The following is a 25,323-nucleotide window of genomic DNA, read 5'->3' on the forward strand; positions in this document are numbered from 1 at the left end:
ACAAGCCTGATTACCACCATCTGTTCTTCCTCCCTTCCTTGATTTTTCCTACTCTCCCACATACTGCAAATCTTTGTGTCTGATCCGGAATGATGCTGGAGCTCAAAGTGGGCCAGGAAAGAGGGTCAAAGGATCTGAGGCTCAAAATGTTACTGGGGCTGAAGAGGACTATGGGACAAAGTAAGCATCAGCCTGGATTACTCTGTCCCACAGCATGACAATGGAGGATGGGGACCTGAAATGGTGGCAGGGGTTAAGCTGTGGTGGAAGTTGGTCACTCACTTTAGGAGCAGGGCTTCACTGGGTTAATAAGAAGACAACCCTTCTCCTGGCTTCCTTTTTCTCTTTACTCTGTAGAGTAACAAAAGCAAAACCCAGACAGGCTGAATGTGTCTGGGAAGGGAACACGTGGCCCCAGAGCAGCCACTGCTGCATGTTAGAGGTAGACAAAGATCCACCCCCTCACATGACTGCCTGCTTCAGTAACAGAGGCTAAGCAAGAGGGGTGAAGAGAGCTCCCCGAGACAGGTCTTCCCAAGAAGCCTCCAACTGATTGGGAAATAGCAGGTTAGTGAATTAGACCTTTGTGCGAAAGTCAAGCTAGTAATTTGGCTCCTCATGCACATCATTGCTTCTGCTTCTATCTGCCTCCCACCTTATCTGCCCTGCCTAGCTAGTGACTTTCCAGCCACAACCCAACTCTACTCAGTAGTTTTCACTTTCTGGATTCCAGCAGAGGGGAAATCCCTGCTGGTGTCTCACAGCACCATATTCATACAAACAATGCAAAGCTGGAACAGACAATGAGATGCCAACTCCAGCCATTTGACTTCTATAATAGGGCTTAACATCAGCTTGTCTCAAAGACCCAGTTCTCAGAAACAGGTTTATTTCTTGCTAATCTCTGCAATGCATGACTCAAAAAGGACCACAAACCAAAACGAAGCAAACCAACATATTGTTCTCTGAAAGGACACTGACTCTTCACTTTAACAACATCCCCTTCCCTTACGGTACAAGGGAATGATAAAATTGGATTATTTTTTTTTCTTGGAAGGCAAAGAGGCATCCCCAAAGCAGATCACCACAACAGCACTGTGCCTTTTTCCTCCTCTCCTGCATACCACGTACATCTCAATATAGCACAAGGCTTGAGCTGATCATCCTGTAACACAACTCATCCACTTTGCCTTGGCCTCTACCTCCTGAAAAGCAAAGCAACTCATTTTCCTCTAGGTACTGGCAAAGTCAGCAATGCTTGGTACCAGCTCACATAAAAAACAACTCAGGACCCCAGAATCTACATTAACTTCCTGATCCACAACCACAACACAAGACAGAACATTAGACATCTGTAGGAAAAAATACAGGGAATGCTGATAAGCTTCAAAGTAGGGAGTCAGTTCATAAATAGGTTTGCAGCTGACCTTCCTAGTAAGATTGAATAACTCCTGCTCAGTCCAAGGCAAACAAGGTGGAAGCATTGCTCATGGATGGCTTCTTTTCAGAAGATTCTACTTCAGAAATAGAAATAAAATTTTTGAAATTTGCCTTCTTTCTTCTCATGTAAGAAATGAGCTGTCTACAATAACACAAAGAGAAAACAACAAGCAGCAACTAGCTCTTGAGGATCCAATTCCCTAGAACAATCTTGCAAGTTAATACTCTGGGATGGATATAACTAGATGTCAACCACTACGGGGACAGCAGGGAGTTAATTAAAACTATTTGTGAAAAAATAGGGAAAGTGATATGAGGGGAAAATTCTGAGGGAATTCCTTGGGAAAAAACAGTTTCTTATTGCAAAAAGTTAACCTTAAATGCTGTTTGCTTAGTGGAACATTTCTCCAACAGGGATGTACATTTTCAGAAAGGACAACTAAGAAAGGAAACTACAAATACTGTAATAAATCTTTTAGCTTTGTTACCAATAGCTAATAGACCCTTTTTTTCCCCCTAAAGCAGAAGGTAAGATTAAAGCCCATTTTTAAATACTGCTCTATAGCATAGTGTAATTTACCTCAATTAAGATCTGGCTATCTGCTATATCACCTTTTGCTAGTCATACAATTTATTTATGGACAGACTAAAATAGTGACATCTGCATTATAAATAAACCAGACAGAACTACAGCCTCACTGTAGCTACATAAACAAAGCATAGAGACTAAACCTCTGCCATCCAGGCCTGTCTCTCAGGGGCTTGCCAGGCGCAGCAGAAAACTCCACAGAAGGAAGCAGTATCACATCAAGTGATCAAATACTTTCTACTCCTTTCTCCTGGCCCCAACCTCCAACAGGAGCCTAGATAATAAATTTACCAGTTTCTTGGTTTTTTCCAAATGGGATTCTGTAATCCTCTTTCCTAGGGTATAGTGACTCAGCCTGGTTTCTCGCAGCCCACAGTTCTGACTTCATGTCTCTCTCCATTTTTTACAGTTCCTGTCTTACTGAAGTCTGATGGTAACTGGATACAAGCCATCCTCAAAGAACATCAGTTCTCCAGAGCCCATTTGTACCTTTCGACCAAGACTTCCTCTCCCTTTCCTTTCTCATCATTGTGTTTTTCTGCTGCCTCTTTTTTACTCATCGCAAAGGGGAGCAAGAACAGCAAAGGTTCATCTGCACATGGCTCCCAACAGCATGAAGAGGAGAGGTTCTGAGGAAATGCATTTCTGGATAGAATCTTTTCTACTATAAATCGTAAGCCCACCAGCTGAAACAAAGTCCAATCACAAATGAAAACAAGCTCTACCTAAGCAACAGAGAATCACAAAAGGATTTAGGTGGGAAGAGACACAGGGCTAACTCTAAGGTTAGACCAAGTTCCTCATGGCCTTACCCAGTTGAGTTTTGAAAACACAAACTTCACATGCCTCCACTGATGAATGTGCCTATAGATCTTACACATGCCCTTCCTGCAACTGATACACTTCAGCCCACACTCCAAATGCTTCCCTGAAAACTCCATGGAGAAAATAACCAATATACATCTAAATTAATTCAGACAGAAAGACAACAGTGGGCATAAACCCCCATTGCAATTCTCACCTGTCCTCATATGCAGATGACGCTTACCTGGGGGAAGTCTGGCATGATGAAAGGCACAACTTTGGGTGTGAGACACCTTGACAAACTCTTCAACTAGTTCTATGAGGAAAGGTGCCAAGTTGTACACCTGCACACAGCAACCCCAAGCATCTGTTCAGGCTGGGAATCCGCTGGCTGAGAAACAGCTCTACTGAAAAGGATTTGGGGGAGATGCTGTGCACCAGGCTGAACATGAGCCTGCAGTGTTGTCTAATTACCAAGAAAGTAAATGATGTACTAGAGTCCATTAGGAGTAGGGCCAGGAGAACACGGGAAGTTACCATCTCCTCTGCCTGACACTAGCAAGGCTGCATCTGGATTACTGTGGCCATTTTTGGGCCTTCACTTCAAAAGGGATGGGGAGAGAATGGACAGAGATCTACAGAAGGCAAATCAGATAGCTGGGGTCAGGAGCATGTGGTAGCAGAGACTGAGGGGCTGGGCCTGTTTAGCCAGGCAAAGAGGAAGCTAAGGGATGGACTAATCACACCCTACAGCTATTTGAAGTGCAGCTACAGAGACGGTGGAGCCAAACTCTGTAGGGGTACATGGTGTAAAAGGGGCAGCAGCCGTAAACTGCAGCTTGGGAGGGTATGGCTGGACAGTAGGAGGATGAATTTAATTGAGGGTAGTACAGCCTGCAAGAGGTCACTGGAAGGGCACGGGAAGAATCCTTATCCTTGGGGAGTTTTCAAAAGTCAGAGAAAGACAGCTCTGATGTGACCCAGTGTTAGGAACAGTCTTCCTACAAGTGAAATATTGGATTAGAGACCTCCCTACTTCCCTTCCTACCAACACTGCTATGGGAGGGTCTCTGACACTTCCATAGAAAGTCCTGCAAAAGATGAGCACAGGAACTGAAATTTACAGCTCTTAAAGAGATATGGGGTTTACAAAAAACCTTCTCCTCCCTTGCCTTTCCAGCCAACATCCACCTATTTCACAAACTACCTATCACTCATCTCCCTGCTCCCTATCACTGCCTCATTACCTTTCCCCCTGCTACCAAGTTTTCTGTACTTAGTGAGTCCAATTACTTCTGCTCTCAGGTCACCTCACATTAGCACACCCCAGCCACAAGGTACAGCCCCATAAGGCACAAAAATTAATTTCTTGCTGCTGCCAAGTGGGAGAACTCCCATCTCTCTCCTCCACTCCCAACGTACATTGCCAGTGCATACCAAGTGCCAGCTCCAAAGCCTGCCAGGCCGCTCTGTGAACCAACTTAGCCCATGTGGAAAGGCAGAAAATGGACTTCAGTTTTGTTGCTGGATGATATTCTACCATGTTATGAGTTAAGCCAGCTCACAGAAAGGCCTGTGGGGCCCAGTATAAGACAGGGGTGACACACAGTGAGGAAGCAGCAATAGGGAACAAGTACTGGAAGAAAGAAGAGGACCACCATATTTTTTTCATCTGCAGTTGCCCACTGCATTAGTTCACTTGCCTTGGATCTGCAGCCTCAGAGCAGTTATTCTCAATGTACTTAGCAGTGAAGGTTGCTGCTCCTACTTCAGACCAGGCAGAGGGCGCATGTACCCAAGGCTTGTCAATTTTTCCAGACAGTCTACCAGGAGATCTTATCTCTCCCTGCAAACATTAACCTGATCATGTCCTTAGGTGATCAAACTAACTCTGGAGACTGAACTTAGCTGTGCTGCATGGTTCTTGTTAGTCTTTCCTAAATTGCTCGTGGTCACCACCCAAGCTATTACTACACATTATTACTTCATGCGATTTTCCTCTAAGGAGTGAAAAAACATGTTCCAGAGATTAACCTCATATATGTACTTCAAGCTGTCACCAGAAATCATGAAAACAAAACATGCTATGATATACTCTGGAGCAATTTTAATAGCTGTTTCTTAGGGAACAGCTGCACCGCTTATAATTTCAACTTTCTAACTTCCTCACTGGGTCACTAATTATTTAAATATATCTCCTTCAGCCACAGCCCAGAGATAGGAGGAAACAGCATAAAGAAGCACCTTGTGATGGTAAAATCAGAAATGCCAGAGCCAGGTAGGATGGTCTGTGCACAGATCTGTACAGTAGAGAGCACAACCCACTAAATACAGCAGAATGTTGTGATTGTTACACATGCAACAAGAAACATTCAGAGCAATCACATACACAGATAGGGTTTTTCCTATAAAAAACACAGAAAAGCTTTAATAGTTTTACACTACCACTCCCTATTAAATCACTGCCCTTGCTGTTAATTTTTTCCCCTTGTTTACTAAGACATCTTAACTCTGCAATTTAAGCCTGGAAGGTTTATTTTTAAACCTGCTAGTACTTAGCTGCAAATAACTTTCTGCAAATAGACACGCCTAGAGGGGACACAGTTTAATTCTCTGATCCAATAAAAAAAAATACAAAGCAACAGAAAAAGAGAAAGAAATGTCAAGCATTCAAACCTGGGCCTGCTGGAATGACTTCAGCCTCCTCTTGAATCGAGACGGAAGAACAAAATCACAGCCCTTCGCGAGGAAAGCTAGCTCCCCTCCTAAGTCTGGGTCCCTCCGCAGAGAAGTCTCCTTGATCATCATCCTGGTCAGCTCCTAAGCAGATATTGCCCTTTCCAGAAGGGGCACAGGGACTCTGTAGGAGACCACGTCAAGACCAGTACGTTGCTTTCTTGGTTTTGATGTTTTACAGGCAAAAAATGGCAAATGGCTTCAACATACTATGTCTTCTTTCTCTTCACAAGGACAACATCTAGAGATATTTATCTTACTCCTGAAGCCAGACCTCCCTTTTTTAACTGATATTCAAAGTATCTCTCAGTACCACCAGGATCTTCTGCCTTCCTGTAATACTTTAATTGAGAAACATGATCTACAACAGAATCTATTTCTCTGCTGGCTATGTGACAGACAATCTGTTCTTGGCTTGTAATAGGCCAGGGGTAATATGGGAAAGGAAGCACCTACCACCACTACCAACAGTGCTAAAATTAGATGCAGTGCAGAAGTGGCTAAATATACCATCTTCCCCAAAGTTCTTACTTTATGTTCTTCAGTGCTGAAACCTGAGGTACAAATTTGCATCAGTCAGACCCAGCTGGAGTTAAACCACATGCTCTCAGCCAAGGCCCATGTGCATATGACGCTGGTGGTTTGAGGTCCCTGCTTCTGAGGTGATGAAGCAGAAGATCAGCATTAGTTCCCACTCTAGACCAAAGGCTGTAATTTTCAAAACACATGAATTTTTCCCTCTCTCTTGGAAAAAGCAAATCATCTAGTTTCTTCAATGCCAAGCAAGCGCATAAGGATGACCTTGGATTATAAACTCAGGCATTCTAAAGCAGTTCTTAAGGAAACTGTTTCACAAAGACACCAACATGCTTCATTCTTTTTATTCATTTTTCCCCTAATTCTCACAAGGCAAAGCAATTCTCAGTGGACAATAGTCTACTCTTTCTCTGCGTGAACTTGAGCAAGCAGACTTCAAACTCTTGCTCAGACTTTGTCTAGGCTTGCTAAAAGTGTACTCTCCCCCTCTCCTGTCATGACAATGGTACTGAACAAAGGCCTAAATCCAGTTCATACTCCACAAGATGAACAAACACCTAGTCCCATGGCCTGCTTTCCCTACTTGACTTTAAAAGTCCTAGTTACTTTGCCAGTTTACTTTGTAAGCTTAGTAACATAGAACAATATCAGATTTCTAGCTAGTAGGGCTTGGTTTTATCAAGATATTGCTTTTGAGATGAAAAGGTCTCACTAAGCCTCACCAAAGCTTTTATTGGACCACATGTGTCTCCGATGAGCTTTTATTGGACCATTGGGTTTCCTGCAGAAGGCCCAAGGTCAATCACTTAACATGTCACTTAATATAAGTGGACTACAGATAGACATGGAAACAGCCTATCCAAAAGGATTCTCTTGCCATCATAAATTTGTTCTTTTGTAGTTAATCAGGCTATTTACTAAAGGAGGGAGACGCCCAGCTGACATTCACAAAAGGAATTTTTTAATGTCTTCATAAATCTGTATCAAAACCCCCAAGATTATTTTCTCTCCTGTTGCCACTCAATCATCAGGGCATGGTCCCATAACCTGGGCTGTGGAATACACTTCTTTAGGAAAGATTTCAACAAGAATATAGCATAGTTTTGGTTTCTTTAGGACACTGTAGCTATGTCTAAACTGTGAAACCTGGGAGCTGAAAAAGCTCTGAAGTCAAGGTGTATATTCACAGCTACTAAGTCCAAAGAATCACAAGGTTATCACAATGTTATCAGCCCACTTTGACATGTGCCCTGCAAGTGAACATGAAGCCTAACAGAGTGGTAGGATGAGGATGGGAATGAGAAAAGGAGCCCCAAAAAAGAAAAAGGCAGGCAGGAATGTTTTAACTGGAATTGCCACTAAGTGAAGGATACACAGATCTGTATACAAAATTTTTAGAATAAATTTTGTTTTTCTGACTCTGATGATTTTTTCTAAACATTAAGGCAGTGCCTGAATTGCCCACAAGGCTCCACTGCACTGGGAGTCCTGCACATCTCATCGAGCAGCATGTCAGAAGGTGGTTTATTTTGAATCATCTGTGGCAAACATATTACTTAATCTGCCACTGAACTCTCTCTCTGCTTACAAACTGCCACCGCATTTACAGACTGCGGAGGAAATGTAGTCCAAAGAACCTCCATACATACAGCTGTATCAAGACCAGCTACACAGGGCTTTAAAAGGTGTATGCATGAGAGAGACGAACTGATATAGCAATCACTAGCTAGTTCTTAAAAAAACCCCACATATTTTTCATTCACACATCAACCAGTCACAAAAGATCCCAGAAATTTGGTGTCTTTTGCACTAATAACCTGGAAAAAATACAAGTTATCTGGAGACAAGGCTTGCTGTGCCTGAATTCCAATTTTTTAAAATATAGCAGGTTCCTAGTATGATACTCCCTATCCTTGAAACACACAAGGCAGGTAGAAATAAAAACATAAATATACAGTACTCTGAGAAATTAACAGCAAGAGAGTCTTATATCAACAGTTTCAAAGTCAACTGGACGAAATCCACAGCAGAAAAATCTGCTATCAAAAGCCTGCAGATCAGCTGAACTGCAGTAAAATTTAGGAATTCCTCTTTGCTCTAAGTGACTCAGTTTAAAGCATGAAGGTGAGATATGTCAAATCTGAAGCGCTGTCAGATTGCCTTCGCTTGCCATCAGAACACAGAAAGAATCTCACCTGTGCCTAAAGCCGGAGGCTTAGTCCTAAAAGGTCTGGATGATTTAATTGCCACAGGACTTAGCTGTACCCCAAAGCCTGGCTACAACAATTCAATGCCTTCTGTTATAGCTGAGAAAGAGCACCAGCTTCAACTGTTTTCAAAACAGATTAAACTTCTCCAGCAACAGTGTGACTCTTTCTTGGTTTTAGAGTCAATGAGGCTGAAAAATGCAACATCTATCACCAGGCTTTGTTTCACCTACCTTTAGATGCCTACTTCAAGATAGATAAACTTCACACAAGCAGAGACTGTATCTGCCCCAATTGCAAAGGCTGCCCACTTGCCATGAAAATGTCCCTAAGTGTCTGGTATTGGTTCTTTTAATTCTATTCTTCAATTTCATCTAATATAATTCTTTCTCTGTGTCATCTTTAATTCTGAGACACCTTACAATTAATTTACTATTTTCATTTATTCCAATAACTATTTGCAAACAGAAAAAAAATTATACCCTTTTTCACTCTTTGGGTTTAGAAATAATGAATAATTGATGTTTGAAAAGAGTGCAGATTGTGCGTATAGCTTAATTAACAGATATTATCAATATCTGATCAAAACAATTTGTAATATGTTCAAATATAAGCTGATTTTCCAGAAGTTTTCCATTATATTTTGGATGCGTTTTGAGAAAATTTGATTACTTCATGAAACAGTTAAAGTCACTATGTTATAGAAGACACTTTTTACAGTTAATTGCTCCACACAAGATCCTTCCTAAGCATATCATTAAATTTGCAAAATGAAGCAGCACACAGAATTATGAAGTAGCATTTTGAAGGGGCAGAATTACAAAGTGTCCAATTAACTTTATATATGATTATGAAACAGTCTTAATTCCACTCAGAGCCTTGTTCAGGCCACCTTTTTAAGCATGCAACAGACATTTTGATACATAAAAACAAGGTGTGTGGCCTCAGAACAATGTTTTAGACCACAGTAGTTAGGAACACTTCTGAGACTCCCAGCAATATCCAAACCCATCAGTCATTCAGGTGAGACAGGATTAGATAGATGCTACTTAGAGCCAGCCCAGAGGAAACATGTGGCATCAGGGAATGGCCTCTGGATACTTGACTCAGGGCACTACCATCTGAGATACAATGTGGTTAGACAAGGTGGTCTGAGACCATCACTCAAACCCATAAATCTGCTCCCAGATCCACAGTCCCTGTCTAGAGATGGTTGTACCACCCACATGACCGCAGTGCGAGCAATTCCATTTACTAATCTGGCAAAACCCAAACATAACTAAGAAATTTATATTGTATACAAGCATCATAGTCAGCATAATGATTCAAAACCATGCAATAGGAACTAGAGGCATGGGGGAAAGAAGAACGGGGAGAGCAGGACTGCTCTTTCTGGCTCACTACACCATCAGTAATCCTTCTGAGAAGAGATACCCAAATCTCTTTGTAAGAAACAAAAAATGTTTCTTACAGACTTTTGTAGGGTACTTTCACTAGAGTACCATGTATTCTGCAAGCATTAACTGAATTTAAATACTCTGTTATCCTGTACAGGTGGTAGACCGAGGGCACAGAGGTTAAGGTCAAAAACATCCACCACTGACTTTTCCAAGGACTTTGCATAAGATACTATCTTACTCAAAAGGTATCCTTTACCTTCAAAAAAAAACCCAAACCACCAACCAAACCACCAAACCCTGACACTCAGCACTTCTGCAGATCAGGTCAGAGAATCCCAACAGCCCCATCTCTACCTTCTTCACTACTCATTGGTTCTAGTTTCCCCCATTTCCCTCACACCTGCCAGTCCTCCCAGGCTTCACTCCTTATTGCCCTCCTATCCAGAGACAAAAATACAGATAAATATTTGGCATTTTTGCTAGCCTCTAACAGACAACTGAGCTGTTTTCACTGAACTATGTCTTTCAAAAACAAATATATTAACCAAATTGGCCTAAGACAGGCACATGGAACAGGAAATTTTAAAACAAGTAGTTGGAAGTTTAGAGATAAACACTGGAAAAGTAGATCTCAGAATGGGAAATGTCAGACAGTGTAACAGTATGCAAATGCTTCCTGGTCTGCCTGAAAGAAGCATGAAGCCCTCATTATGCACTCTGTAAGACTGAGGGACTTCTTGAGCATTCATGTCCTACTTCCTAAATATTTTGGTTTTGAAAATGAAGAGGCAAGTAGTTCTATTGTTCTCTGTGGAGAATCATAATTGGTTTTATGCTAGAGGGAAAAGTCTGTTGTGATGTAAGTTAGCACAGATGTTGGCACAGACAGGCCAACTGAGCCAGCAAACAGTCTGGCCTGAAGTGGCTCTCCCTTTCTGTTTTCGTTGCTTAGGATCTGAGGGATATTGAAACTGTCACAACCTTCATAAATGAAAACTGCACTGTGTTTTTATCGGTATTAGCTCTCTGGGGTTTTTGTGCGTGCATGCAACTATCTGATAACAGTTTTATGAGCCCTAAGAAAATATAACAAATACTTTACATATTATTCATTCAGGCACAAATGTGGAATACTGAATCAGAATCCACATGGAGCTCCAGCCAGATCCAGAGTTATCTAGGAACACAGATGTATTCCCTAGACGCTATACCTAGGGAGGTCCTTGTGTCCACAGCCAAGCGTGTGGCCACACCTACACTATAAATGACAGCAAACCCAGAGTTAAGTGTAGAACCAGCAGTTTGGATAACTTGTGTCCACTCTGCTAAGGGCTACCTCCCTCTGAAAGGTGCCAGCTGCATCCACGCTGCACAGTGCTCAGCCCAGGACCCCTCCAGCTCTTTTGGGTCCCCAAGACAATTATTCTCTCTCATGATCTTTGGTTCTAGGCATCTACTCAAAGCAAGGGTTGTGCTGCTGCATGGAAAAGAAGAGCTCTTGTAGTATGGGTGTGTGCTATATGTCCATGGCAGGCAGGCTGGAAGCAAGCTAACACACAGGTGAGGTGGGCGATCAGGGAAACAGAAGCTGGTAAAGGACCAGACTGATAAGCTATTTGACAGTGTAAATGCATCCAATTTTCAAGCATTATAGAAAAACTGCTACGAAGTCAGTGTCACCCTTCATCAAACACATTTTTGTTTGAAGTTCACAAATTAGAAATTTGTAAATTAATATACAAGGCAAGAATAGCTATTAAAAGCTATCACTTCATCAGCTTTTGGAGCTGCTTAATTCTACACTCTTCAATGAAAAAGCCTCTTTCCCTTGCTGGAGATATCAGACAAGGTTACGCTCACCATTTTCTGTAAGCAAAGATGCCCAGATAAACATCGGAAACACTTGGAGAGGCTAGTCTACAAAGACCTCAGCACTGTCAATTAGGGTCAGACACACCGCACCCACCCTCCTTCAGAACTGCAAATACCTGCATTTTCAGGAAAATTGACAGTTTTGAAGATATTAACATCATGCTCCAGCTAGAAGGAGCTGTGAAAGTTCACTTTTTAAGTGCCCATGTGGAGGGTGGATTTTCCAAACTGAAACTCTATACTTTCTGTGCACTTGGAATTTTAGCACCAAGTTGTCTTGAAAATTTAGCACTTGTTATCCAATGAAAGCACTGAGGGCTGGACAGATAGCCTTGGCTTCCCTCTAACGCAGGCTCCCATCAAGACTTTTTTTCCTGGGAAAACCTGCTCCTCATTTGAGAGACTGATGCAATGCAGACTCCACAATGGCACAGGGGACATGGAAAGGAAAACTAAGTTTTCCTAGATACCGACCTTCATGCCATGGAGGATCTCTCTTTTTAGTAACTAGTGATCTGGAGGACAACAAAGGCTGTTGGAGCCTCAGAGTTGGGAAAGGGAGAGGTAGAGCATTCAGCTCTCATTGAACAGGTGAGAGGCAGACCAATACCTGCTCCCAGGAATAAAGCAGTTAGCTGAAAAATTGTTTCTACCCTCTATTATCTAGGTCCCATTTAAACCACAAGCAAACAGCCTGCAGGAGCACCAACAGGAAAGGAACAAGCACAAAGGTGAAAGTGCATGTCAGGGCATATTTTGTTTGCTTAGGGGTTTTAGTTTCCTATTTTTGTTTGTATTTAAATAAATGCTACATTTCTGCCAAGTTGAGCAAGTTATTCCACACTGCAGTATTCAAAGTATGAAGAATCACTTAGCAGCTATCATTTCCACACACACAACTTTTCCTACGTTTTAATCACTACCCCATCAAAGGTTTGGTTCTCTTACCTTAATCACTTCTGGGGCCTGCTGAATTGAAGCTGGAGCAGTGTCTCTGGAGGCAGCCCCAGTGTAGCTTTTTTGCCCTGCAAGGAGCGACTGTGAAGGAGTTGTTAAAGTTTCCTGAAGAATCTGCATCACTTCCCTCTCCTTGGACAAGCTCCCCTTGCCTGTCTGGAATTCCACCAGTTCCTGGGCAAAGTCCTCGATGCTTTCCAGGATACGCAGTAAAAGGGCTTTGTCATCCTCTTCCATTTTATGGCCATTGGTTTCCATGATTTTTGACAAAGAAGACGTGGGGTCAACAGGTTTACTTTTGGGTTCAAGAGCCAGAGGTAGTATCTGCCTACCCTGCCAGCCAAACACCTGCAAACAGGCAGGTTGGTTCTCCTTTAGAGATGGTTCCCTCAAAGTACTCTCCATTTTCTGTGAGAAGCACTCCAAGTCCAGCAGCAGTTTGTCTATCTCCTCCTTGTCTACCTTACTGCACATCTGTTCTCCTCTGGAGACATCAGCTTGGGAACCACGCAATACAGAATCTGACACTGGTTTTAAAGGAGTAATTTTCTCAGAAGCATGGGAGAGCTCAACATCTCCTACTCTGGCACATTCTGCTTTAGCATCAGCAGTTAGATCTGAACAACCAGCTAGCTGGTAGCTGCGCTCTAAACTCTCCCAGCCCCCTTTCTGCTCTGCCTTCTTTGTTTTCCGTAATGTTCTTTCCCCATCAGACTCCTCCTCAATGTACAGAGCCTCAGCAGAAGACATGCAGTCAGAAGGGCTTGTGGCTGGTAACTGAGGTAGAGCACAAACTTCTTTCACAGCTCTCATGCTGGTCTCCTGTGGGACACTGTGAAGGGAGTTTGAGGTAAAGCTCACAGTACCTGTTTGGATGGACTGAGAGGTGCTTGTCACCTCACACTGATCACCTGGTAATCCAAGAGGAACCACACTTGAGGATGGCAGCTGAATAATATCTTCATACCTAGGTGGCTGCTCATCTCCAAATACAGGGGAAAAGGGAGTTTGCTGCAAGCCATGAAAACAGTTAACTAGTTCTGCCAAGTCACCAGCTTCCTTGTTTCCTGGTGGCTTGAGCTCAAAGGGTAGCTTTTTCAGGTATGAAGAAAATCTTGTCATCAGATTCATATATATCTTTTCTGAATTGGCCAGGGGATCGTTGCTGTTCCCTCCACTAACACTGTCTGCAGACTTCTTTTTGATGCAATGTTTTATTATGTCTGTGCACTTTTTCAGATCCTCTGAGCACTTGAGCAAGATGTCTAGGCACACCTTAATATCTCCACCAGAACCACCATCTAGCTTGTGCTTTTCCAAAATCTGCGTAATAAAGTTTTCTTCAAAGGAATGAGGGGAAAAAGAAACAATAGGATTCATGGTCACTTCTGGAGCATTATTGCTCTCCTGCCATTTCTCCACAGGTGAGGGACTCTGCAAAAAGCCACATGGAGGGCAGTTCTCATCATTGTTGAAGTGCCCATAAATCAAGTCAAAATCAAATGATCGTCTGCTGAATGATTCTGATCGAACTTTCCTTCCCTTTCTGTAGGCCACATGACTGGAAGAGTTTTTGAGCTTTTCAAAGGAGAACTCCTTTATTTTACCACTAGCAAGGTTTATTGCCTCACCAGTAATGTCTTTTAAACTGCTGGAGGCTTGCACTGAAGAGCCCTTTTTGATTCTTGGATTATTTGGGAGAATTTGGTGATAGTCTTCATTTCCAGGCAAGGCCAGTCCATTTTCAGGAACAGCAATTTTATGGTCTATGTTGCCATCTTGGACACTGAGCTCTGCACAGACACTGTGATGGGCAACTATGCATGTAACTCCTTGCTTAAACGCTTGGCAAGTCCCTGTGCAGTAATGCACAGTGTGGTGAAAGTGCTGGTCTATCACTGCACTGCTGTAGCAGTTCACAGAAGTGACCATGAGCCTGTAAGTTGCTGCCATAGCACAGATCACACTTGGAAGTGAGGCTTCAAAATTCACCATGAACTTAACAGGAAAAAGTTCACCCCACACACACTTTTCACAGCCACACCAGATTTAATTAAAAAAACCTGCAAACATTCATGTGTCAATTGAAAACATTCAAACTACATGAGAAACTACTGCCTTGGAAAGCTCTAGTGAAGTCTGGAGTGGTATCAGCAGTACAGTTACAACAATTAGTGCAACCTGCATATGGTTTAACTTTAAGGCAACTTGATTCTTGTCCTCCATGCAGAAAGCTTTGCTGATCAGATATGCAGGACAAGCTCCTCCATTTCTAATGGTCCAGGTAGCTTCTTCAGCAGGTGTTATAAGACTCAGCCAGTTCTCAGGCAGAAGCAACAATGACTTTGTTCAACGACTTCTCTCTTTTTGAGTGGGTCAGTAAGAGATAATCAAGTAGCATGTACAGACAAAAAATCCACAGTATGCTTATGAGATTCCCCTCTCACACTGGTAAGGTAGGTCCCTGCAACAGAAAAAAAAGTGCGAGTCATTATAATTTCCATGTAATATGCAGCCTTGTCTACTACCAAACATATGGCAGCAGACTGTAACAACCAACACACAGACTTGTATAGAATAAGAGTAGGCTGATATTTTTCCTTCACTCAGATCTACCATAAAAGAACACTGCTGAGGAGCTAGCCTATATTTATACACAGGCTGTGTGTTGCCATTTTAACAGCTCTATTTTAACCACTTGATTTTTTTCATACTTGCTTTTTTCCTCCCCAGACTAAACAAAACATTACCTTTAATTCTAATGGAGCAAAACGTTTTGATCATGATGTGAATTTCTGGCTTTTCTTTTCCAGGGCCTTAAAGACAAAGCAAAGAGCAGTAGAGAAAAGCACTTTCAGGATTTCCAAGCTCTCTGGATTATAAAAAGCTGCAAACAGCCTGCAGCAAAGTAGATGAATGCCTCTAAGAATGCATGGCCTTTAGTAACGGCCACTTTGGCTTCCATTAGCCTTTCACCAAGGTCTCTGGGACCATGGCAAAATATTTTAAGGAAGAATAACTGGTTTTCGTTCTCTTACAACCCATAAATAGCAGCATATTTTATGAAATAAGTCCACTGGTGTAGACATCAAGAGCAGAAAGTAACATTAGTATAAAGATTAAGCCTATGAAAACTAGGAATTGAGTGTTTTATACTTAGCATAGCCATTTCCAGCTGCATTTCCTATCATCAAGGTCAGAATTGCACCAGAAAAAACAAAGGCAGCTTAACTTCATTAAGAAAAGATAGGAAATCCCAGATTTAAGGGTCTTAAATTTTAGACCCTTCAGACCGCTTCATCTTTCTTGAAGACTTCAATAATTAAAGCACCCCAATTGAATTCTAAGCACCTTCTATTCCTGTACAAACAGCAATCCATTTCATAAGACATGATGAAGTCTCAGCTAAGTCACACTGCACCATGGGTTTCTTTTGTTTCCACAGGTAAATATCTAGCACTATGTGAAAGGCCAGACCTGCACCTGATGAAAGGACTGCCCTCCGTGCATCTTACATCCCACTTATCTTAGCTCATAAGCCTGTACAAATGCCTCACACAAACAGGAAGTACTTTAGAGTTTGGTACTGTTGTAATGAAAGACTGGGAATAGCACAAGTACTGAACATTCACTTTTTACATATTTTAAAGCCTCACTTTGAAATTGAGAAGCACTGATTTAAGATTATCTGATGGAATTCGTAAGATGCCATGTCTGCTCACTGCAATTAGGTAGAATTCTGTAAAGAAATCTTCTCAATTTGTTCTTCAGATTATATAAAGGATTGAAACAATTGCATTCAAGATGAAGAACCAACTGCTCCAACTACCATGCTGGTATCTGCAACAGGCTGCCACCTGCCTATCAAACACCGCAGGCCAAGCTGCATGTTGTACCAGGGCCAGCTTCGCAGTACACTTCTGTGCCTGTCCTGTACTGCTCCCCTCTACAGCCACTGGCACTGCCCCAAAGCCCCGCAGGCATGGGAGGGCCTTCCAGAGGGATGATCAGAGGTATGAGGTGTGCCCCAGCCACAGCAGTGAGTCAGGGTGCCAGGGGAAAAAGGGCGTGAGCAGAACCGTTTTTAAACCCCAGGGTGCTTATACCATCAGGCATAAGCCTAGGTAATAAGACTCCACATGCTCCAGTGATCGACTCTCAGACTTCACTATCAGGTGTGCTAAATGCTCTGCTGAATCAGAGCCACAGTTAAAAAGAACTCTTCATCTTATAGGACTTAACGGGCTTTGTTCAGACAGGAAAACCCATGCTTCATGCCTCCAGGAAGTCTAATCATCCATGGACTGACTCCCTGAGAGCGCCTTCTGTCTAACACATCCAGGGCAAGAAGTCTGCTGCTTTTCCTTTTCTGAGCCTCCATCAACTACAAACAAGCTTTCTGGTATTTCCTGAAATAAAAGTCACATAATACTCAGATAAAGCAGAGGTCTTCAGGACAGCAGATCTGATGAAGAATATTGCTTCTGAAAAAGCATGGGACTCTATTAGAGCTCCTTCCTCCTCCCCCGTGTCATCCACAGGAAGGAGAGACGGCTCTTTTTACCACCAAAGAATAGTCTGGGTTTATACCTAATTTGGAAAATAATTACATCTTGATTAAGTTACTCCTTAATTAGAGAAGTAACATATTAGACTCACTGTCATCTCCTCGTGTATGACTCCAAGGGTCATTTCCTCCCTACACATGTACCCCTTCCACTGGGACTAAGTCAGATTCTCCAATCCTTTAGGCTACCCTCAAACAATGAGGGTTTTTCTGTCTGCAACATCATTCCATGAGGAGTTCTTCAATGAAAAGGTCTCCCAGATTTCCAGCCTAAACTGACTCTTTTTTTTTAGTTCAGCTGTGTATTTCCAGCTATGCTCAATAACAACATTCTTTCTACCATGTCCATACCTCCCAAATTATTTTATGTGCTTATGCCTTAAACCATTGCTCACCACCATTACAAATAGCCCTTTCTGCTTTCCTATAAGGCAGGCCCTCCAGCCGTGTTTGCTGCGTTCTCTCATCTCTTTCCAATTTGTCTGTACTTCTCTGGTACTATCACACCTGGGAATTGACATAATCCAGATGCAAACTTTTCAAGGCTAACACAAGACTGCTACCTCCTGCCTCTGTCGTCAGAACCTTTTACTACTGTGTCAGGGAAGGAAGTATTCAAAGAATCAATATAAACCTCATATCCTCTTTTCAGCCAGATAAACTAATGTCTTCTCAGTGATTATTTACTACTTGCCTGCGAAAACATGCTAAGGTTATTCAAGGTGCTGGAGCACTTGACTCCAATTATGCAAGACAAAAAAAGAGAAAATTGTATAGGCAGCACAAACGCTTATAGATGCAGAGTAGAAAATATTTTTCCTCATTTCTTCATTGGCTTGACTAAGGCAGCACATGCTCAGCTTGCAGCTTTATTTTACAGTGATCCATCAAACATGATCCTGCATGTAAACCTAGTCAAGACAAAACCTAGGAGAAGAGTATTCTTGTTATCAGATCTGGGAACCTGGACTCAAGCCTAGCTTGAATGGGCTTTTGTTGTGACTTTCAGTTGGTGACTAAAACCTACTATTTAGGATTAGCAACAATGGAAAGACTGAATGCATTAAGAAACATTCATACTTCCCTCTTTTCAGCCTGCCATTTCATTCCAGTTGTGACTCTAGTACAGCCCCCAGTCCATATATACTGCAGAATGATTCTGTAATTAGGACTGCTGCCACGAAACCAACTCCAACCCTGAGGATACAGGATTGGCTTCACAGTATAAACTATGAATGAATAGGGTTTCTTGTGTGATTGCAGAATAATGCTTTATGTCTCTCCTATCTGCAAGATGACATGAATCACTTTCTGAAGGAAAAAAATTATTGCAGTTCTAATGATATAAAAGGTTATTCTATAAAACACACAGAAATTCTATTCATGCAAAGATTATGCTGGAGTTAAATAACAGAACAATGACAATCTGTTAGGATGGAGACTCACAGCCAGCGCTTGACTTACTTGCTGACTGAAGTCTAGAAAGCTAAAGGACAGGCTGCTACTGTCTCTGAAAGTCTCAAATTAGGCAAAAATCTTCTTCAGCTCTCATCTCCAGCACTAGCAACAACATTATTAATGATCAGAAGTTAGAAACCACTATAAAATGCAGCTTGGAACAAACCAGCCCTTTCTGCTAGTTTGCAGACACCAGCACACAGCATGGCTGTCACTATGCAACTGTGCTCACTTCTAGTGGAAGAGGTGGCAGGATACACTCTGAAGTTCAATATTCTTGTGAAAGACAGAATGGTCTTGCCATTTGGCCAGTCATCAGTAGAGTTTCAGAAGTATTATCCTAGCTATGTAATCAGATGACAGGTCTTACCCTCTTAGAGGAGCTTGCAGTGCCAAAAGCAGCGTATAACTGCATCCTCTTATTTAGAAATACTTTATTTTTGTTTACAGTTTACTGAGCAAAGCAGATTTGGGAGCAAACTATGTTGATTATAGAAGACAAAAGCAAGCAAATAAAGTGATGTTTTCTTGCAAAGCACAACTTTCAGCCAATCTTTGGTACTTTGTCAAATAACAAAAAAAGTATTAAAGTATTAATCTTCTACTCATAAATTCTTTAATTTTAAAACCCACTACAGAATGGTACTGGACCCTGAGATATATAATTACTTTTCTTACTACCTGGCTCAAGTTAGAACATGGTAAACTTTAAGAGTCAAAAGCACACTAGAAATCTGTACTCTGAGGACGGAGATCAGAATAGATGAGGTGACTCACTCAGTTAATAGAGCTGTTCTGCAGCTCAAAGGAACTGACGGCTGAGCCGTGCTCCATGAAATGCAAAGGGTCTCTAATTACACAGCCAAGTGGTGGCTGCTCCAATGGCCCAGTCAGCCACTGCCAGAATCAACAGGGTTCACTTGACCACTAGTAATGTCATACAGCATTCTACAGAGTCACTGAAAAGTCTTTGAAAATCTAGTATTAAAAACATCACCAGACACTCCATCTATGATAGAATCACATCAGCAGTAGCTGTGGTAAAAAATGTTTGTAACCAATCCACTGCTGAATTCAGCAGAAATGTTACAAAGAACCATTTACATAAATTATTTTGTACCCCACCACAAAGGAACTGATTTACAATTCCCTATTACTTGCACAATTTACCTTCCAAAACAGTTTGAACAGGAGGTTAAAAAGAGTAACTTTTCCTTCCATACTGAAGAATTTCAGAAGAAAGAAAATTTAACTGAGTTGCTCCTTTGTCCTGTATTTCTTATACATTTACAGCTTACAACATTTTTATGTCCTTAATGGCAGCATGTATAGTTAATCCAAAAGGACTTTTTTTGTACATAGGACTTAGATGGCAACTACAACTGTGATAACTTTTCAGTCCTCATGACCAGTGGGAATTTGACAGACATGCATACATTTCAGCTATAGTGAAAGGAACCATTTACAATTGCACCTGCAACGGTTTACTTGAACCACTTACACTGGCAAGACATCCTGAGTTTAGTTTTAAGAGGTTTTAGCACCAAGCTATTTCATGCTTTAGAGACTGCAATGGACTGTGATGGCTACAAATCCTGACTTCCCCCATGACCCAGGTCAGAGTATCTGACCTAGTCAAACTGCGAACTCCTAGTTGAACCAGAGTACATTTCTTCATATGCTCAAGTGCTTCAATATTTCATTATATGCACTACAGAAAAGGGGTCATTTTTTCCAATTTGAGCATGTTCAGCATCAAGTTCCAGCAAACAGGTATCAGGCTTTCATAAGCTAACTTAAAAAAGCTTTCAGGAAGATACATTTCCTCACCTACAAGTACTAATGCACTATAATCAAACCACCTCTTAGCCTTTTGCAGGATTGCTAGAGGGACTCTGGAAGAGAAATGTCTTCAAAGTCATTGCTACAGTCCTTTTATGAATTCTGTCTGTAATTTGTTATTGTTCCTACAAAACCATAAAAAAGAGGTGGGATTAATCTGATTTAAGCTAGCTACCTAGAAATGAAGTATAAGGTACTTCCTGTAAGCAATGCAGAGAGGCAGGCATCTCAAAGAAAATCAACGCACTGAACTTAAAAGACAACATAATTTTGAGATGATGAATTACATTAGATGACTCCCATCCTTCAGTATTTGACTCCCATCCTTCAGTATTAAATAAGAACTAGGGAACAACTGCATGTGTCCAACAGCACCTATATGCCAATGGTCAAGGAATAGTATTAGAAAAAGATACACGGTATCTCCCAGGAGTATTCTCCTAGCCTCGAACTGTTTTCAGCTCATGAGAATTGTGAAGCTGGATATGGTTTCTGTGTACTTAATAACTTTCGAAGGATTTCCCTCCCACCTGCCTGGGCATACCCCAGATTCCACAGAAACTTTTTGCAGCCAGAGCATCTTTTGAGAAGACATTCTGCTATCTACCACCCCTGTCAATTCCGTCACTCACCAGCTTCAATGCATCAAGATCTTGTACTGAAACAGAGCAAACACACTAGCCTCTACGCACATTGTCCACAGCATTCCTGAGTTGACAGAATTCCATGTATCCCTCTGCCTTCTCTTTTCCAGGATTATTAGTCTTCGCTTACTCAACTGTACTTGTGTAGAAGCCAAAAGCAAAAGCACCTTTGATCACTTCCACAGCCCCTTATGAGCTTTTCTGGTTCAACTATACACTTTAAGATGCAGGAACCCAAACTGTGCATAATATTCAGAACAGATGAGAACCACATTCAGAAACTGATTTTTTAACTGTCTTTCAAAAATGAGTATTATTTCTGTATAGTGCTTTTCCCTTCCAAGTCCTACTATTTTCAGATAATACATTCTGAAGTGTCTGCTCTCATAACCACCTGGGTTAATTCATACATTCTGTCCCTCTTGCTATCAATCTTTCAAGGGGAAACAATGATACTATTGTCCTTTGTAAAATGTGCAGGGACCTACTGATAGAACGCTCTATGCAAGAGGAAGGTATCCACTCTTAGAGACCAAAATTTTCACGTAATCTTACAAGAAACGTTAGGAGACTGGCAACAAGAATGATACAAAGGTCTTGAACAGCTTGTCTGTGAGGAATGACTGAGCAGGAGCAGGGATTTCAGACTGGGAGAGAGATTACTTTGGAAGAATATGATAACCTCCTACAAAATCATGAACGGCAAGGGTAGGGCAGATAGGGTCTGACTGCTCACCTCCCCCTCCAACACAGGAACTAGGCATGATCAAGCAATGCTACAGGAAACAGGTTAAAACAAGCACACACGCAGCACATCTGTGAAACTTCTCAAAGGATGCCACAGACCAAGGATGCCACCCCAAAGGTTCTGGGGTCGTGTTGTAATATTTCCTCTGTCAAAAGTTACCACATTTTGCTTAGGCACCACTTGATGCCCTTTCATTCTTGCCCTATTTGGGTGACAAAACAGGGAACAATTGCTTCATATTCCCATGGCTGAAGATTGCTATCATTATCCCTCCTCTTATCCATCCTACTTCCAATCATGTATTTCCCAGGCTAAGCCCCAGTTTATTTGGTTACTTTTTTTACAAAAGCTGCTTCAATCATGCTCTTCTGTGTTTTTCCCTAGTCTTGGGAGCAGGGAGAATGTCTGCCCCTAACTTTCAGGGGAGTATGTTGTTCATTACACAAGCATACCATGGATTTATACCATGGCATTCTATTTTGCTCCCTCTCCCTTTCCTAGAGCCATTTCTATTTGCCTTTTTTTTTTTTTTTTTGACTTCTGCTGAGAGAGTTTCACAGAGTTTTATCAGCATTACTTAAAAGATCTCTTTCCAGAGTGGCACAGATTCTTAAGAGCTCACCACTGCATAGTCAGTTAGTTGTTTCTCCCTGTGCATGCTATTTGATATCTACTAGTATCAAGTACCACTTGCCTACAACCAAGTAGTGTGAGAACCTTCTGCAACTCGTCACCTTTTGTTCCTGCTACCCTAATTTTGTGATTCTCACCACAGACTGTCACTTCATTACTCAGCCTCTCTTCCAGATCATTTTCAACTATGTTGAGCAACACAAGCCTGAACACAGACCCCCTGGGATTGCACTAGTGATTACTCTTCACTAGAAAAACTGACAGTTCTTCCTACGCTTTAACCAGGTATTAATTAATGAAAAAGCTCCTACTCCATGGCAGTTCATTTCCTTTAAGAAACATTAATAAAAAAATTCAAACTCCCTCTGAAAATCCAGAAACAGCAGAATACTCGCTTGTTTTTCTCTTGTGCCTTCTTGCCGAATAGCTTCAGACCATCTAGCTTTACCAGCTAGACTTCAGCACTCTTGCAGTGAACCACAAAGGTCACTGCAATGGGAGTACTTATCAAGGCAAGCTTCCAAGTAGACATGACCTTGAGAATCACCATCCATGACAGGCTGATAAGTACTGCTTTGCAATCAGTATGGATTTGGATAAGTAAATTTTTACATTAGGAAATCTGTTTCAGTAGATTTACCCTAAAAAAAAAAAAGCACCCCCAACACTAACTTACATACAACCTCTCCATGCTTACAGCAGCAATGTAAAGCAAAGCCAGCACTCAAAAAGATTCGGGCTGTTATCAATAGCAACAGTCTACACTGCTTTTTAAAAATAAACCTGGCACTAGACCCTAAACTATTGTTCTAAAATACTGACTTGCAGTTAGTGAGTGCAGTACTATTCAGTGTAATTCTTTGGGTTAAGTTGCAGTGTTATCTAATATTCTAGTGCTGCTATGCCCTTCACAAACATCAGCATACAGTGTCTTTGAACACAAGTATACTGCAGACTGTTGTGAAGAACGAATGCATGGGCCTTGCAAAGCGTGACATTACAAGTATCAGCTGGAGAGGCAGATAGTTAATAATATCAGGAAAGATTTCACCCCTTTCAGCTTTTCTGAAATAACTTTCTTCAACTTTCCCTTTGCACAGGGACCTGGAACTAAAACTTACCAGGCAGGAATTTATGTCCCATAAGTCTGGTTTCCAGTTACATGGATGAGACAGCAAGAGAGTAAAGTCTCACACAATTTTTCCACGTAACACCAATCTTAAGTATAAATAATTTGCCAACTAATTATTGTTCCAGCCTCACGTCTGTATACAACTGTAATTTAACCTGAGCTTATTTAGCAGGCCCCCAATACATTAACATACATGTTGAAGCTTAGCAAAGCATGAGTTAAAAAAAACAATCGTAGGAGGAATAAGCCTAACTGAGCTTTGTCATGCTAACAGAAAATAAGGTAACCAACCAGAAAACACTGGAGGTAAACAAGATTCAAAAAGGACAGAATTAACAAAGGTCAGGGCAGAGGTCAGAAAGAGCTCAAGTAATATGTCTCTTGGCTGTTTATAACTTTATATGGAAAAAGATAATTTCATATTAGCAAGATACATTTATTTTCCCTGGAATTGGTTAATTTAGTATTACCAGGATCCAATTACTTTACACAAATTAATTTTATTTAAGTGTTAAGATATCAAAGAAATTGTTGTGTCCAACTGAGGCATTCCCTCAGTCATTAACCTTTGTTGATAGTGAGGAAACAACCTACAGATCCCCCAAAACCACCTCAGAAACTTCTTTGCAAGTTACATTAAATTTCTCCTGTAGTAGACTAGCTAGCTACCTGCTAGTGATCTGCAGGGTAAAATAAGTTTTTAATTTAATAACAAATAAAAAGGGTTTTTTTCATTCATTACCCATCTATTCAGAGCTCATGAACTTCTCATTGCTGTCCTGACTTCTTTATGTCTTACCTGTATCACACTACTCTTTATTCACTTATCTCCTCATACGTTCAAGATTCTTGGTAAAGTTCTCTCTGTCAAAGGTGACAGCCTATTTCTCTAGGATAGTCTCAGTTCCCAGCCCATACCTGGCCCAGCTGGAGTACTATAGGTCAGCAATGAGAGCAGTGAAATGCCACGCTGGGTAGAAATGCTCCGACTCTGAGCTGCGTGCTCATCCTCTCCTCTGAGGCATAGTCACAGGAGTAAAGAACAAGCAGTCATTTCCACCAGTCATACCTTCCACAAGCCCATTCCTGCCAGCCTCCATCTCACACTCTGAAGAGAAGCAGCTGTTAAAACATAACAAATTATGCCAAAAGATGCAGCATGTCCTAGCGTTCAAGAAGTTTGGCACTGCTACAGTTTTTACTGCTTATGACTTTGATAAGCCACACCAGAGGCACAGATCAGTGTGATCAAAGCAACATATTTAAGGGAGCATAACTTCTTTACCCCCTTTCCTCTACACCAAGGAAAATTAAGGGTGTTTTAGCCTGACATCCCAGTAAGACAGAAGTAGTTATTTCGCCTGTATCTCTACTAACCCAGGGAACTTTACAAAACAAAATAACACAGAACTTCCATTAATTTCTCTCTTTTTCCCTGTGTATTTAAACAAAAGCAGATTAAAAAGTCAAATGATATGCACAAGAAACAGAAAAGATAAATGTAAAGATTCCCTTATTCTAATTTGAGTGAACAGCAGTGTTCACATTTATGAATCTGAATAGTCATTAAAATTAATAGTAATTTTTAACAAGGTCTTCTATTGTATGCGTGACCTCAGGTATTGCGCACTGCATCCTATTCATACACTATTCTGCAAACACAACTACTAATTTCTCCATCAGTATAGTATTTCCATCCAACTTAAGCATTAACTTATTCTCCAGTATTATCCTCATTTTACCTTGCAAGAACTGTG

At 41.4% G+C, this 25,323-nt stretch overlaps 1 protein-coding gene across 6 annotated transcripts in view; it reads right to left on the minus strand.

Moving 5' to 3' along the window:
* Positions 1–25,323, minus strand: part of PPP2R3A (protein phosphatase 2 regulatory subunit B''alpha) — a 60,723-nt gene that overhangs the window by 32,898 nt on the left and 2,502 nt on the right. For 4 of the 6 annotated variants that reach the window (XM_075099491.1, XM_075099490.1, XM_075099489.1 and 1 more), the window contains exon 2: positions 12,534–15,006. In XM_075099491.1, coding sequence (XP_074955592.1) covers positions 12,534–14,537 — 2,004 coding nt within the window. In that variant the 5' untranslated portion in view covers positions 14,538–15,006. Of the gene's footprint in view, positions 1–5,509; positions 5,694–12,533; positions 15,007–25,323 lie in introns of those variants that run through there. The other 2 variants (XM_075099494.1, XM_075099492.1) reach the window with 2 other exon arrangements.

This window comes from Phalacrocorax aristotelis, chromosome 7 (assembly GCF_949628215.1).
Source record: "Phalacrocorax aristotelis chromosome 7, bGulAri2.1, whole genome shotgun sequence".
Taxonomy (NCBI): Eukaryota; Metazoa; Chordata; class Aves; order Suliformes; family Phalacrocoracidae; genus Phalacrocorax; species Phalacrocorax aristotelis.